Here is a 17549-nt window from a genome sequence, read left to right as displayed (position 1 = left end):
TATGTAATATATAATGTACGAATGTATTCATAGTTATAAATCATTCTGGTTCTGTAATTAGTATATCTTTTTAATCAAAATATATTTTATTTTCAGCCGCTTGTTCGCACTCTGTTGGCGAGGAATCGCAGGGAGAGGGACAAGAGGATGAGATACATTCCGATAAGCAGTGTAGTATTGGTAAGTTAAGAAAAATATTTTAGAGATAAATAAGTTCACTTCAAAAAATATAATATCTAACAAACAATTAATAGGAGAGCAAACGGAAAATAATTGCTGCAAGGGGTGCCAAAAAAGAGATGGGATGTTAAAAACACTAATACTGCAGAACCATTTGACGAGAGTTCTGCTCACAAAAGTATTAGCAGAGGTGCGTGCGCTGAAGGAGATAACACAAATCAATAACGCAGGAGGATCACGCAGCGGGTCGTTTCTGAACAAATTCCCGAATTTAAAATTCCCGCTAAAATCGTTAGAAGAGGTAACATTGGTTGAAGAAATTCTAAGCAATCCGGAGGAATTTGATTATGGAGTAAGTACAATTTACAGATGTAATAAATAAACTAAAAGTAATTGATCTTTCATTTCCAATTTGATTTTTTATAGTTGAGTCCCATTTTCCCTAGATCATTTACTATTTGTACTCCCAGTTCCATTATCACAGGATTATGATCTGAGCTTAGTTCGTGTAAAACCAGCATTTCGCAGATGTCTCTATTATGTATGAAATTGTACGAAACGACTTTGCTCTCTTCGAAATGTTAGAAGAATGAATTTTCTGAAATAAAAGAATCTTTTATAAAAAAATTGCAATTGGTCGGAACCGAATTTTTAAAATTTTGCTATGCAAGTAATTTACATTTTCTGTGTGTTTTCTCTCGTACAAAAGAACTTTTAGTATTTTCCCCGCAATTCTTTCGAAATTTCTTTTTCCCTTCGCGTAGTAAACTAATTCATCCAGAAAAATCTTACGGTTCGGTATGACGAACTGACTCTTTAGTAATTGAAAGAGCGTCTAAAAGAGTAATTTAATTATAATTTATCAAAGCGTAATTCGGTTCGCGATGATATCGGAAATACTCGAAAACTTTTGATAGCCGAAAAGATTATTCCTAATCGTGGGATGTTTTCCCGATATCGGAGCCCGGACTATGCCCCGAAAGAAATTCCGATAGTTATTATTCAATCAAACTTGCCGCAAATTTTTTCATTACAGATTTATTATTTTAGAATAGAATAGATTTATAGATTTTTTTTCCCCGTCTAACCGTTCAATCTATTTCGGTGCATAGTGTAATGGAATGCCCACTGCGTAGGAATTGCAAAATAAAAATTCGCCGAGATAAATTACAGCGGTTTTGCAACGGCCTGGTAGCTATATTATATTTTACAGGAAACACAGTTTTTAATTGAAGCAATTATATTCATCCTTAGACAGGTACATGTTATATAACTCCTCCATTTTGCAATTTTACGTAAAAACAAAAATATGAGAATAAAGCTAAAATGTTGCTTAATATTCTCTAAAAGAATGTCTTTTGTTTACAGTATCTTTGTACGCGAGAGAAAAATGTTAGATTCACTCGATTTTATGAGGTCTACAAGGTTGCATATACCCTTAAGTTAAAGAGAACTATTTTAGTGAGATTGATGGCAACAGTAATAGAGAACCAACACTTTGCATACTCACACCCGCGGTGAATAGGTCAGTGCTGATTACTGGCTGCAACTTTGTTAACCGTTGAGTGACTTAAACGCAGGTGCTCTGTCATCGAATCAACTCAAGTGCAACCTACATTGCCGATGGTCAACTAAAAATCGTTAGAATTGCTGCACAGAATACAAGACTGTTTGTAAATATTATATCAAGGACAAGTTGTAAGTAGTTTGCAGCAAAAGACAAACACCTCGAGGGCCTGTCTCCACATCTTTTACAACTGATAATCCTGATAGATCCATTTGTTATTCCGTCTTCGCTACATTGTACGGACTTGTTGCTCACCTATAACACGCGCTAATAACCATAATTTAAACTTTACCTACTCATTTTTTCCATAAACGAATAAAACCCGGAGTGTGGTGATTGCTTTAGAAGTGACATCATTTGAAACATTATTTCAAATAAAATATTAGTTTATTTTATAATTATTTCAGATAATTGTGAAATTATTTTCCAAAATTATATCAGAAACATTTGAAACATTATTTCCAATAACATAATTAGTTATATATCATTTATTGTTCCCCTCAGGGTTACAATTCCCATAGCATCTCCTTCCTTTCCCCGCTCTTATCCTAACCTTAGCCTAACTTACCAATTACCTTACCACGCAAAACCGCACACAGCTTTATACCCAAGCGAGAGAGAGAGAGAGAGAGAGAGAGAGAGAGAGAGAGAGAGAGATATCTTGTCGACTTTCCATAAAATAGGATAAAAGTAACAATATAAAAATAAAATAACCAACGCCAGAAATACAATAACTTAACCTACAATAAGTTACATTATGCAACAAAAAACAACAATTAAATATCAAAAGCTTATCACAGAAAAAATAATAATACACAGCATACCTGTCTTTTCTCTCTCTCTCACACACTCACCCACACCTCCGCCCCCTTCCCTAACCTCATCGATCCCCTCGCCAACTCATATTCTCCCACCATTCGTCCACCTTCCTCAACCATTCCTCCCCTTCCCCCTCGACCCGAGCACTGCCCCCACCATCCCATGCCATCCTCTTCCATCATCCCCTCCGATTCACATTTCCCATCCGTGTTCAATAACATAATTAGTTTATTTTATAATTGTTTGAGATAATTGTGAAGTTATTTTTCAAAATTATATCTGGTGCCCAGATTGTCGCGTTTGAGTATATTTTATACCGACCCTCTTTTGACATATTTGAAATAAAGAAATATAAATATTGAAATAATATAATACTTGAAATTGCTAATGTATCAAATGAATCAATACTATTTTTATTTGCAAACAGCAATATGGAAATAAAGGTGGGAAATAAATTATTTCGAATAGCTATTTCTTCTTTTAACTAAAATTTTTCCAGGTCTGCCTAAGGATCGGTATAGTGAGCTCAAAGTTTCGGGACGAATAACAGTGAAAAGAAAAATCATTAGATTATGGCAGATGTGGAAAAATGGAAGTGTCTTGATTCGAGAATTTCTGTTTCCCAAGGGCTTTGGTACAGTGATCCCAAAATTTGGGAATGAGTGATAACCAATGGTAAAATCATTAGCTTACGAAAACTGTGTTATTTTATATTTACGGACACTAGGTTGTTCGAATTGGGCAGGAAACGGCAGTAATCGGACACTTTCGAAAAGACGATAACACTCATTGGGCTTCAATTTTTTCGAGACTTTAAATTAGTTTCTTAGCTGATGTAAACAATTTTTTTGAGAAATTTATGTCAACCGCGGAGAAAATTTGTTGTCACATTTTTTAATTTTGCACATCATGGGTGAAGCTGAACCCAAAGAAGGTACTCTGGCCCTCAATGTCAGCCGAAGGGTGGCATTGAGGGGTGTCGACGACCCGGCGAGGAGGGGGTAACTCGGTAGAGTGAGGAAAAGGGCTCAAGACCGCTGTTATTTTCAGTTATAATGGGGTGAGCACCGTTCCGGTTAGCTACGTACACGGTAAACTGTCGTCGGTAGTTCCTCTATTTCTTCGGAGTTTCGTATTTCCTCGGAGCGCGTTGCCGCCGGGCATTCGAGTCGGCGATTTGTAACGAAAGCCATCTTAAACGAACATGATTGCGAACTTTCCTAGGCACAAGTCGGCCTACCAGCTACGGCTCCGACCGCTATGTCTTCCCGTTTGTCGCAACCAACTCGCGTCGGAATTCTTTTCGATTGTTGTCGGTCGCTTTACTGCGATCGTTCGATTCCACGAAGGGGTTAGGGTGACCCGACCAACGAACGAACACTGTTGAAGTTATTATTGGCAAATCGATATTTACTGAGGGCTCTTTCCGCAATAAGACCGTGTCAGAATTAAACCGCGGTTCTAATTACATAAATATCGGTTGTAAACGCCACAGCCGAGTAATCGAATTCAGGCTCAATTAGAAGCACCGCGCATGGACGACACCACACCAACGTCAACGCGTTTGCATTATGGGATTTTACGCATTTATAACGAAAATGAATCGATCGAATAGATAACTTTTTGAAAATTATTTTCAGCTTTTCATTGTTACGGAGTGTTTTGGATCTTCGTTGGGTTCCGTAACGAGGAACCTTTAACTTACGATCCGAATGATTTGAGAAATAAAATGTGATTTGTGGGAGAGCTAACTGATTTATTATTGTTACCACTGCGATTCTCGGAAAAGAGAGCGAGGGCTCGACGGATTGCCGTGTATATTGACGCGGCTCTCTCCCCTCGCCACGCACCCCGAACTACCCTTGCCACCCGAAGTGTGCGTGGTGAGAGGGAGACGAACCGCGACGACGGCCGAGTCCTCAATACAAACAAAGTTCGGCAGTCGCTAATTTGCTGTGTGTGCGTGCGGACGCACAGCGGCACCGAACAGCTGATTGCTCGAACACTGAGAAAAGAAATAAATGTCAATGTAGCTTCCAAGGCTTGAAAATTTTTATTTTGCATAAAAATCACTGAGCAACAGTTCCTTTAATTTTTCTAAATCGACGATGTCAAAAAATGTGTGCATAAACGTTCCGAAGAATATATGTAATATTAACAATACCAGAATTATAACAATTAAAATAAGAAAATTGGATTTACACTGAACGACTTTCGAGCCCTTCACGCGTGGTTCAAATTGTGAATGCGTGCACCTACGTATCTGCAACAGCACTGATAATAATAATTCGATAATTTTCTTCTTCGTTTCTCCTCTTTTTGATGGGAACGAATCGGTGTATTGGTCCGGTGCAGTTAGGTGGACTTTAGGTTAGGTTAGGTGGTCTTTGTTCGCTGAAAATACGTCGACGGAAATTGCCGTATTTCCCGCGTCTTCTTCCCGAAGCGCATAGTTCGGCGAATATTTATAGTGCTCGGGCTCATCAGGATGGCTGAATTATTTGTCGCAGTCGGGCTTTTTCCTTCCGTTCGACCGTTCTATTATTTGCGCTGATGACGCTTGAGCAGCGTCCGGAGAACATCTTGTAATTAAACGTGCTAATGGGGACCAGCAGCTGGGTGAGGAAAACGCATTAATTAAAATCCATTAACGACCCCCGGTACGAGGTAGCCGATGCATCAAGCACAATACCTGTCGCGCATCCTTGCAACGAAGCCCGAAACTGATCGATCCTTGTCGTTAATTTGATCGCTATGCGCGATCAAGATTAATCTTGAGAACCACCATTTTGCGGGTCACTGGTCGAACCAGACTGGAACGCTTTTTGAGGTTTTTTAAGATATTAATGGCAGAAAATATTGCAGGGTCAACTGCTCGTATGGAAAACTTGAATATATACGAATCTCTCTTTTTGGGATGTTATAAACAAATTTTCAGAGCTCCTTTCGCATCAATCGAAATACCAGACTGGTAAAGTTGACTAGACTAACTTCAGCTTCGACAAAATGATGGATTCAGTACAGTTCACAACTGGGTTACGAATTACCGCGAATTAAATTGTAATTAAGAGCCGAGGGTAGTCACGTGACTTTTTCAGAGTCATCAGATCGGTAACTGCTGTATAATTTCTGTTCACAGCCTTCAGGCACTGACTTCAGATCCGTCTTGGTATTGATCCGACGGATCTTAAGTCTGTGACTAAACTTGTCACATTTTTTGCTCTGTATTATCGATATCATGAATTCTGACGGCGGAAACGTGCTTCAAGTTTTTCGCTTTATTTCGCAGAGAATCAGGACAAAATATAGCTCAATTTGTAGCCGGTGATATTTTCTAGCGCGCGCTACTCTCGACTTTTTGGCCTACTACTAATGCTTATATTAATATTACCAAATATCTGCATAATCTCGTCAGCTCACGATCAGCGCGCGCTAGACTGAACCTTCCTCTTTCAAAGAAGCGCTTTCCCAGCGAAAAATATTCTCATGTAAGGACGAAAAGTTGAGGCACGTAAAACCATTTTTCGCCTATTTTTGTCGGTAATGTGGTCACTGTACCTTATCGCGAATCTGCGGAGTCTTGGCTCTTAAATGCAATGTAGTTTGGCGAGCAAGCAGAGGTACTTGAATTCCCTTAACGAAGGAGAGAGGGAGAAAGAGAGAAAGAGAAAGAGTAATTCGAATAAAACACAAGGAAAGGGAGAAATGTCATTCCACTATTTCAATTACGAGATGGTAAGACCCAATTGGCGAATCTGTTACAATTTATCTTTGAGCCATTATACTGGCGACGGTCTCCGCGCACAGAGGAAATCGAAGGTACATTTCCGGGACAAAGGGCATCAGCTATTTCGTTGAAGGGTTCGAGAACGAGGTCGTTGCGTTAAGAACGGAAAAACTGCATAGAACAAAGCGAAATGGCACTCGTCACAACAACTCAATTTTCACGGGACATTATGCAACACGCGTCAAAGGAAAAGTCGGGTAAGCGGTTGACAAACGGACGAATAAATCCGCCTTGATCTTGGAGGCGTTTATGCGCGACTTTAGATAGCCGTGTTAGGGAGCATAAGAACGTGGTTAGGATCTTTTCCAGCTGAACGAGCCGCAATCACGCTCTTAGGATCTCTCGTGTCCGGAGCACGTGTCCTGTGCGAACTTCTCGCGTCTTCGATGTCGAAAGTTTTCCATTTCCCGAGGGTTCGCGGGGATGTAATTTAACTGCGATTGCTTGACAATGTGGTTTCATAGTTGGTTGTGAAAGAGAAAGTTGTTACCTCGGGATAACGAAAATGGCGATATTCCTAGTAGTCAAATAATAAAATAAAATTTATTAAAATTTAGAACCAGCGAGGTTATCAGGCAGTCGTTATTACATTTTTTATCCATCGATTTTAAATAGAACACGCGCCATTTTGTTCCAACGCGAACTCCTTTTGGAAGATTTTTACTGCAACAGGAATTTAATCCCGTTAAATTAATGCGAATCGTCAATCCATAGCCTACGGCTTATCTGGAATATCAGTATAACGAGCAACGACGTGAGCGCACATTTCGTTCTAGCTAATTGTATTTGCCAATAAACATCGACGGTATATTAATTACATGTTCGTCATGCATTCGAACGATTTGTTAGCATTTCTCCATATGAAAGTTTGGGATGATCAATAGTCATTACGACATTACAGTCGGTTCGTAGAAATGGAACTTATGAAACGGAATGAAGTGCGTTCAGCATCCCTGGTATGTGGAAAATTCGATCCTCGGAAATTGAAGCGCGTTTCCGGTTGGATTACCGTTCCCAATGCCCCTTTCTCTGTAATCGTGACTGATTAAACAAACTTTATTAAACGTTGATGGCCTGCCGGCTAATTTCACTCGCAGACTATCCGTGTTGAGCCGGACAGAGGGTCTTGCTAATCGTTTCGCAGATATTAAAATGCGAGACCATGGACGATGCTTTCTGGGCCCGCTCTAGGGGGGGGGGGACAACCCGGGCATTTGCCCGGGGCGCCAAAATTTAGGGGCGCCATTTTGGCTTTGGCTGTAAGTGTGAGAAAAATATTGATGTTTAAAATATTCAGTTAATGGAAAATGTCTGACTACCATTGCCAGAAAATTTTGCAAAAAAAAAAGGTCATTCTGTTCAGCGCGGTGTTTAAAAAGGGGCGGCAATTTTTTTTTGCCCGGGGCGTCGTAACCGCTAGAGCGGGCCCTGATGCTTTTCATCCCTTAGCAGCCAGTACTTACAAGCTTGTGTACGAGCGCAATTAAGAGATTGCTGTTCCTTGGGACCGTATTGAATTTACTGTAATTAAATTGCGAACCTTTACACATTTATAGTGTGAGAAGATCTTCGAAAATTTCTAAAATTCAGAGTAAATTGATTGGACCTTGCAACCTGAAGTTGGCATCATGACTTTGTCAGCGCTTGCGGCCATTTTGTTGTACGTTTGATGAATTAGTCTGCGCTGACCTGTCGAGCGGTATTGACGCGTCGTTAGCGGAAATGAAATAATTATGTAATTATTATATGTAATTTGTCACAGACTTATCCACTAACGACACGTCAATACCTAACAAGTCATCACAGCAACCACTGACATAGTCATGTTGCCAAATTTAGAAAACTAATAAGACATTCAAAATATTGGTATGTTCGCGTTAATTCGCACACTACTGTATTTTAGTCATCTACAAGTCTAGTTACAAGTCAGCGAAAAAATTGGACAACAAATGACCAGAGTGTTGTAAAATCACGATTTTATATACATGAATAAAACTAAAATGTCCGTTTATTGACAAGTCGCATCGATAGAATGCAGATAGAATTTTTCTTGTGCAGAGAAGTCCGCAGTCTAATTAACTGTCCTCCAAAGAAAATTTAAAGATTATTTCAGACGAGTTTCTCGCCGGTCCGTAAACTTACAAATCAATTAATCCGATCTCGGTCGAATCGACTAATTGTCTCATCAGCCTCTGTTGCTTGTATAAAGTGCATAACGAGCGTATTACTTCTCCCGATTGAGACGCTCTTTGCCAGCACCGCAATTGCTTCCAAATACTCATCGATCATTCAATTTCGCAGTGGACGAGACTCGCCCCTCTCGGTTTCGCAGTTTCATAATTATTGTTTCCCGGGCGGGCTGTGTCAATTTCGCGCGCCGCTGGGTGAACCCATGTCTGTTAACTTTGAATGAACATCATTTTATCTCTGTTCATCTTCCCTTTTCTCTTTCTAGTATTTTGTAATACAAAGTGATTTCTCTATATATGTCGCCAAGGCCTGCATGATAAACGTCGCGGAACTATCCCCACTACGGGGTATACCCCGTGAAGGACCACGGAGCTCGAGAGGCCTCGGACGCCGAGGAGTGTAATCATGTCTCCTGGACGATACTTGACGCTGGCAAGCCCTTTGACATATATCGAGAATTCACTGTATTACGATTTTATCTCTGTCGTTAACTTGGACTAACACGTCGGTCACATGCTAGTGACGTAATATTTCTTTATCGAACTTCATAATCAATTTTTATTACCACCTACAATTTTCTTTCGAAGTAAGACGATTGGTCGGGACTTTCGAAATTTTTAGGTGCATCGCCTGAAACGTTTGCTTTTACTGTGGTTATTATTGCATTTTATTTTGACGGCGAAAATGTGACCGGGTCTGAATGGCTCTCGAGTGGCTTTCAAGAGAATGCAGTGACGCACGAACGAACACGAAATTTTCATTCCACGCTGGAACATTTCTACAGAGAGAAAATCGTGTTATTCCCGTCAACACCGTGTAGCTGCTGAGTGAGATAAATCAATTCCGTGTTTTGACAGCAGGTTCTTCAGCAACTCAATTGCTTTATTTTATATCGTTATTTAAGTACCAGACGCATGAATACCCATTCGAGTGTTTTGTTTCGATAAACGTATCGTAAACATATTGAAATATATTTATTGAACGATCTTCCGTGAATGCGTTTGCGCAGTCTGTCGACGCTCGTGAATTATACAATTTTTAATCTTTAGGCCTCTATTTCCAGTGTCTATTCACGCGCTTTTTAGACAAATGAAGATTTGAGAACATTGTTTAGACTCGTTTCAACGGGTCCCGCCGTTTTAGTGTTATTTTACGTAATTTTTAAACAGATCGATATTTGGGAACGTTTAAGGGATTAAATTGACCATTAAAAAATATTCTTCTTGACAATTTTCGTGTAGAACGAATTGCTTCCACTAACTCTTGAAATGACGTAGCACACGGGAGCCCAGGTTCCAATTTCAAGAATGCAAAAATTTTGCAGGAAGTTAAAATTGCCTGTCGATCCATCTCGATCACGATTTCTGGGTCACAGATTAAAATTATTCGATGTGTCCGTTCCCCGTTTCTTCGAAATAGTCAGGATTCCTTAATCCAACCCACCCCCGTTGGTGATCGCGCGAGCAGCGTGTATGTACGTTGCTTCTTTCTTCTCGTCGTTCATACACCCGAGGGCTGTCTTTTATTCATTTTCGCCACTATCTTGTTCGTTCGATTGTTGTTAATTTTGCCCGGCTTGTTTCCGGACGACTACACGGTGAATCAAATTGAGAATTTCATTCGCGTCGGAAGATACAGGGGTGCGGACCCCTTTGTTTGTCCTCTCCCTATTGATCGCATCAATTCAGCCTTCGAGGACACGTGTCGCCCTTCGATTTTCGACCAGCGCCCGCTGGCATGTTTTTGCCTATCATTTGTCGGCGTACTTCGTGTCTCATCTTTTTAATCCGGCCCTTGATTCAGAGTAGACGTTTATTAACTGGACAAAATCGATTCCTGACCGTTTTGTTGTAAAAAATTATTTCGATAATATCTTATTGTTAGATCGGTATAAGACATTTGCCGGTGTAGTTGCGATTCCCGACGCTACTGGCGCTGCATTTGCCATTCGGGTTCTGCCGGCATCGATCGGCTCTCTCTGTCGATCTCGAGTCACGCGGTCTCCCGACACATAATCGCATTATCTAGACACTATTTTTCCATAATAAAACTATTCTAAGTGTGTGCAATAAAAGCCGTGCGTACAGTTAATTTCAACCACGATCCTAACCTCCTTCAACACTTATAAAATATATTAGATTTAGAACATATGAAAGTCTGGTTTAGGTAATCTGCATATTTTCTGTTCTTTTTTGAGGATTTTGATTTCTTACAATAGAATGTTCTACCTAAAAATCTGAATTAATTACAGTATGTGTATCTAGGTTTTCTAGATACAAATACTAATACTAATAAAAGAAATTAGAAATGAAGAAATTAAGAAATACTACTCTTTTCCGTTTTATGGCATAACTACCCTCCCGGTTAAGATATAGGATTAAAATTTTGCACATGATCTTTCTTGACGCCCTATCCAGCGGCCCATTACCTTTTGAATCAGACCTGGGAAAAATTTCAAGAAAAAATATTTAAAATGCTATTTTAAATAGTATAATTTAATGTGGTTCAAATAAAATACTACTTTTAATAGAACGAAAAATTTCGGCAAATAAAATATTTTTATTTTGATAACCAGATACACAGAATAATTTACTGTTTTACTTCAAATATGTATTCCAAATATTTCCTTACAATGAAAATAAGTTGAGCAAATAGATAATATTATAAATTATAATTTTTAACATAAGATACTATAATAGTTAACAAAGTATTTGTTGTAGGTGAATTACGAATATTTTCATGTAACATGTTAATAAACAGACGACAATTTCGCAGTAATCAACTATTTGAAATACTATTTTACACACTCCTCAACCCTTATAGTGCCGGAGGCCGATATATCGGCCCGCGCCTTACAGCGCTTTACTATTGGCATTGCGGGATAACTCTATCTCAAAATAAATTTATAATATGTTATAAATGGTCTAATTTCATTACGAGAGAATGAAAAAAAAATAGTTTTTCGTTTTAACTCTTTGTGGACGACGACTTTTTCCTATCGCTTGGAGCTAACGAAATCTAACATAAACATCGATGGTCGCCACTCAGGCGACATCCGACCTACGGCGTGAATCGCCGTGGCGTTGGGCCCTTGTCGGAATATGTCCACAGCGTTTTATAAACAACTGTTTGAAGACTCTCACGAAATAAGATCGCATTGCCGCAGTGAGACGTAGGATCAGTTAGTTTTTCTTCGATCGTTGTCGTGAGCAGTATATTTCGTTTTGTCCCAGTGACAGTCTGAAAGCGTTATTTTTGTTATCGCCGTTGTTTTCCGCTTGTGTCAAACATTTTTGTTTTTGACAAACCAACAATTAGCAAGACAGGATTTCTAAAATTTTGCCACCAACCTATAACAATTACGTATTTCGGAAGAGATAATCCGTCCGGCGCTTACCATGTACCTTCGAGTTATTTTTTATGTTTGTTATGTAATATTATTTATCTTGTTACAAAATATATCGGAAATGCAAAGTATATACTTTGTAATAAATGGTCTATATAAAATTATGATGAAAAGATGACTTTTTGTATGTGCAAATACGTTTTGTAAGAGAGAACTGGACTTTTACGTTCTTTATGATCTTTTATACCTTTGTTATTGTTCAGGATTCAAGCTGTGGAATTCGGTGCCTATTGTCGAACTGGCGACCGCTATTTCATACGGTTTTTGTCGCGTATGTCAACACGCGGCAAGAGCGCGTGTCGCCGTTGCTCGACACCGCGTAGCAACCGTTTCAATTCTCATTGGCTGAATTTCACAGCTTGAATCCTTCAAATTGAGACAAACAAGGATCGTCCGATGTGCGAGCTCCAATCACGGTGCTCCACATTCGACGGTCTTTGTTATTTAAGGCACCTGCGTATGCCTTCTCGCTCTCTTAACGTTCTGAACGCTCATCAATCGCAAGGTATCGCTCTAGCACGTTTGCTCGTCTGTCCGCTCTCGTCTCGATAAGTAGAGATTCTCATTTCTCGCGCTCTGAGACTCTCGCGATTTCGCATCATTCGGGAGCAGTATTCTCGCGATCTCCCGCGCCGCGTTACGTGCACTCTGTTTCGCGACAAGATTTCCGGCGTCCGCGTAGAAGATCTCCGTCTCGCGGCGGCACGCTTTTCGTGCCGCTCAAGATTTCCTCTTCGCGATCCGACGGCAGAAGTTTGCACGCGCAAGATCTCCGTACGTTCGCCGGCTCGCGATTCTCGTGCGCGCGTTCTCTCTCGCGCTCTCGAGTGCCTCGCACCTCGTGCGTCGTGACAAAGTAAAATAAAGTGCATTTTCCCGAAGGACAAGGGTTTAATTCTCCCGTCTCTCCTTGCCTCCTCGCGCGCTCATTTCTGAGTGGTCCCGGCCCCCCGGCGACTCCGACCTTCGGTCGACGCCAAACAGTTATTTATATAATTTTCAATGAATATAGAAAAACTAGTGTCATTGTTTTGTTCTCTATTTCGTCCTTAATATACTGCTTTTTGAATCATGTAAATATTGTTTCTTGTTTGGTTTTTAAAAGCATTTTCCCAAACCCTAGTAAAACCGTGAAATTCGACCGGTTATTCTCGCATAGGCACCTCTTTTTCGCCCGGCACTAAAAGGGTTAAAATAAGTCTCACTTTTTCAATATGTTCCAAATAAAATACTATTTTTAAATAGTACTTCAAAAACTTCTTCTTATAAATAAAATAATTTATTTGCATGATTATACGCGTGAAAAAGGTCGGCGAATGGAAAGGAGAGAGAAGCAGAGAGCTGAAGTCCCTTCTTCTCTTTGAATTACTATACTTCTCTGCGTTCGGGATATTACAAAGAATGTAGCAGCTGTGCTAGAACTGTCGGGTTGCAGACCAGACGACAGGCCTTATCGATCTCCGGCAACATTCAGCCCGCGATTCCACTCTGCCGGCTCGGTGTGTAAAGTGCTCTGCGCCGCAACAAGTATTGTACGCTCGGCGTGAGTTGTCTCAGAATTTCGTCAGTGGGGTGCAAGGGGAACGGCGAGTCCCCACTCTTGACGCAAAGCTGCGGATCCCATTCTTACGCTTTACTCCCGGCGGGGACGGTCGACATAGGCGTAAATAAGTAGGATCCGCGTAAACTATGGGGGGCACATGATATTCTCTGATTCTCACTAACCGTGAAGACTGGAGTCTTAAATTTAATAAAAAAAGTCATAAATTTCAAGCGTGGGTTGATGGATCCCTGCTGTGCGTGCAAGGAAAATAGGTTTCCATGGACCTGTTTTCCGTGCACGCACAATAGAGTTACGCCAATGCTCTGAGCTCAGCGTTGCATCGCCACGCGAGTTTGCTGTCTTCGTTGAGCGATTCGGCCAATCGCGGAAGACGTGTAGCGCGTAGTGGGAGCACCACGTTGTACCGACGAGTTTCTCGTGCCAACTCTCGCCGAGCGAATAATATCTAGCGATTCATGACACGCGACTGGGATTTCAAGCATTCCAACAAGCTGCAGCACAATCAAGGGAAAGCCGACACGACGCGGCGCACAGTGGTGCCAAATGGCCAAAAAGCGGCAAAAAATCTATAAAAACGAAACTATCCAACGAATTTGTTTGAAAATTTGTGGAGAGATTGCCACAGGTAGAACGCTTATTAGGCAAAAAAAAATTTGTGTAAAATGTTATTAACATTAAGTAGTATGGGATAATCGAAAATCTCCGTTTTCTGCCCATTTTTTATTTATGGAAGCATACAACAAATACTTTAATAGATTTTGGTCTGGAACTAATCGTTTTGGCAAGGTGTAATATTGATCTAACTTTGTGCAAAAAATCATGAGACCCTTTCGTCACAATGTAAGTTTAAATATCAACTTTCAGAATTTCCAAGAGTGAATCGTGCGGAAGTTACGATTATTTGATTTTCCAGGTGAAATTTTTTAGGAATATTTCTAATTAATAAAGAAAAATGTGAAGTGCATATGATTTATTAATTTTTTATGTATAAAAAAATATTTAATAATGTTAGTTATACTGCTAGTGAAAATTGTAGCAGCGTGCAGGGGCAGGTGATTATTGCGTGAAAGAAGTAAATAGACGCGATGGCGTAAATTGCGACGAAAGCATCTCGAAGTATCTCGTGATTTTTTGCACAAAGCTAGATCAATCTTATAACTTGCCAAAACGATTAGTTCCAGGTCGAAGCTTTTCAAAGGATTTTTTGTATTCCTCCATAAATAAAAAATGAGCGTAACGCAAAGGAGCTTCAGGTTAGTCCATATTACTTAATGTTAAACAACTTGTTTTGGAAATTTTTTTTTGTCAGTTAATAGTTGAAGTCATTTGCAATAACCCATATGATTAGTAGACCCCTAAGTATTCAATTATAGGCGGAGTAATTACATAACTATCGCACTGGAAACTGATGAATTTCCAGGAGCGAGGAAATGGTTATTTACCATGCGTATATCTTCGTAAAAATTTTTTTTTCAAAAATCTGACTTTGGCACATCATGCACGCACTATTAGGCTATACAAAAATAATTTTTTTTTAAATAAAAATCGAAAATTTATAAAATGGATTTTTGTCGCCCTGGTACCACTGTGCGCCGTACGTGTACCTGTACATAATACGCAATCTAAAGAGTTCTTTATAAAATTGTCTTAATAACTTAACATCCAGCAGAGTACCAATGGTGAAACCCAATGACATTTCCTTTTATTATAAAGACTTTTACTCACTGCAAAACGTGACGTAAATTGTTTAAGTAATAAAAATGTGTTTGTTTAAACAATCCTTTAAGTAATAAAAATGTACTGGTTTAAACATTTGTTTGAATAATACAAATGTACTGGTTCAAACATTTGTTTTAATAATAAATATTTATTTGTTTAAACAATTGTCTGTTTAAATATCTCGTTAAGCACCCCCCAAAATAGAAGGACACGGCAGTTAAGGTCAAACGTCTCTCGTCGTTCTCATAAGTTCATCGAAGTTGAGATGAGTCACAAGCGATCGAGGGCTGGTTTGTCGATCGCCGGACATTTTCCGAATTACCGAAATTTGGAAGTACAGTGAATTTTCGATATGTGTCAACAACACGGGTCTTGCCAGTGTCATGTATCGTTCAGGAGACATACCCGAGTCGTGTTATGTTCACACTCCTTGGCGTCCGAGGCCTCTCCAGGTTCGTGGATAATTCCGCGGTAGTGGGGATAATTCCGCGACGATTATTATCCAGGCCTCGGCGACATATATAGACAAATCACTGTTTTCCCTTCCTGTAAACAATTAACGTTAACAGTGAAACGTCATTCATCGTTATAAATCCATCGATGTCCGAGGCGGGTCACCTGCATCCCCTAGGGAAAATAAACGAAGCTCCAAAGATTGAGGGGTGGCTTCTCGTCTGGTGGACAAGATATTTCAAGATCGTAAAGATCGTCAGAAATGATAATTGAAATTTGCAGGAAGTAGTACCTTCCGAATAAACAACGTAAACAATTAACGTTATCAGTAAAAGGTCACGCATCGTCATAAATCCATCGAGGGCGGAGGCAGGTCACCTGCATGACCTGGTTTCGGCTCGAACGATCCAGGGGAAGTTCCCCGTTCGATGAAGAACATCATGGCGGCCAAAATCTCGAATAGCCCCTCGCCTCGCTCTGAACATTCACCATCGAAGAATCGGGTCACTCGTTGACCCAAATTAAATGAAAATATATTTTCGTTTTTAATCACCTGAAAGTGTCGAACATGACGTAAAAATTCTTCTGATGTCTTTATGGTTTTGTGTTTGACCTATTTTTGACCTACTTTTGCCATAAACGCCTAAAATCCGCAGCCTAATTTCAATGAAATTGTCGCCGCTTTTGTACCATTTATTCAGAAATTCTGAACCCTTGGTCCTCGGTTTAAAAAGGAACCATTGAAATTATTATTCTTTTTTTTTTAAGCGAAATACAGTCTGGAATGTTAAATAATATTTGTAACATATATCTCGTCGAATATCGATCAACCCCAGGCGAGATTGAATGGTTCCCAGGCAAACCCGGGACTAGGCGTGGTTATCTTTTTATTGCTTCCAGGGCCGCGCATCGTCATTGGAGAACGCAGCGCTTCGCGGGACGTCTCCACGCCTCACGCCCACGTGGTTCCGCTCGACTGGTCCAACAGTCAGTTGATGTATAACATTGTATTAACTTTTGCCGCGTTACGGTCTTCCCTTTTCGCGAACGATGTTGTCGGAACAGAGTTTCAAAATGGCGAAGTCACGACTCACTCCGAGACCAAAATGTCGGACGAAATTGCAAGGGGAAAGCTCCGTTGAGGACATTGTTCGACACCATTGTTGCATTTCGATAAGAAACTTTCGATTCTTGTATCGAAAACCTTTATAGAAAATAACATTGTTCTAAATAAATAAGTTGATCGTAAAAAATAAAAACTAGATGAAAATGTGCCTGTTCTTACAACAACTTTCATAAATTGAACATAATATTCTCCAATTTTTCTAACACCTTCACAATTTAGCTTTCCAGTTTCCATTTTTCTATAAATGCACAAAATCCACAGCGGACAAAAATTAGCACTTAACGATGTTTGTTTATTGCCCGTTGTTCAATTCCATTTTTGACAATCCACTCTCGACAATCGCGTTCGATACGGTGTTCCACGGATTCCACGTCGCAATTAACACGGGCCGGAAGTCACCGCGCATAATTTTGCGTAAGGAGAGTTATACACTGTCAAATGGCGGAAGACGAACACTGCGGGCTTAATTGTGATCCTTATTGGGCCCACCGTGAAATATGGAACAAGAAGCGGATCGCGTGTTATTGTATGCGCCTCGTATTCGGGCGCACACGATCCCGGCCGACGGGATATAATACCCTGCGGGAATAATGATTCCCCTCTGTGACGCAAATTTTTCGAGCGGAGACTGAAATTCGAATTTTTACGGATAAACAAGAAAGCCCGTCACGTGCGCGATTTCAACGGGAATATCTACATATGTCGGGTATGCAAACAAGAACTTTTTCATCCCATTCT

General features: G+C 40.1%; 1 protein-coding gene across 1 annotated transcript; it reads left to right on the top strand.

Moving 5' to 3' along the window:
- The first annotated feature begins 13 nt into the window (after positions 1–13).
- On the top strand, positions 14–6853 carry LOC143364452 (uncharacterized). The gene is made up of 5 exons (XM_076804798.1): positions 14–53; positions 97–180; positions 255–481; positions 665–721; positions 6818–6853. The coding sequence occupies exons 1-5, from the start codon at positions 14–16 to the stop codon at positions 6851–6853; spliced, it is 444 nt and encodes a 147-aa protein (XP_076660913.1).
- The last annotated feature ends 10696 nt before the right edge of the window (positions 6854–17549 follow it).

This window comes from Halictus rubicundus, unplaced genomic scaffold (genome assembly GCF_050948215.1).
Source record: "Halictus rubicundus isolate RS-2024b unplaced genomic scaffold, iyHalRubi1_principal scaffold0566, whole genome shotgun sequence".
Classification (NCBI taxonomy): Eukaryota; Metazoa; Arthropoda; class Insecta; order Hymenoptera; family Halictidae; genus Halictus; species Halictus rubicundus.
Note: the sequence above shows the minus strand (reverse complement) of the source record. Positions and strands in the feature narration are given on the sequence as shown.

Excerpts from the sequence above, each read along its gene's own strand:
- LOC143364452 (XM_076804798.1), top strand. The coding sequence starts at position 14 with ATGTACGAATGTATTCATAGTTATAAATCATTCTGGTTCT. Across the intron at positions 181-254 it reads CGATAAGCAGTGTAGTATTG|GAGAGCAAACGGAAAATAAT; the intron begins GTAAGTTAAGAA and ends AACAATTAATAG. Across the intron at positions 482-664 it reads CGCTAAAATCGTTAGAAGAG|GATTATGATCTGAGCTTAGT; the intron begins GTAACATTGGTT and ends CCATTATCACAG.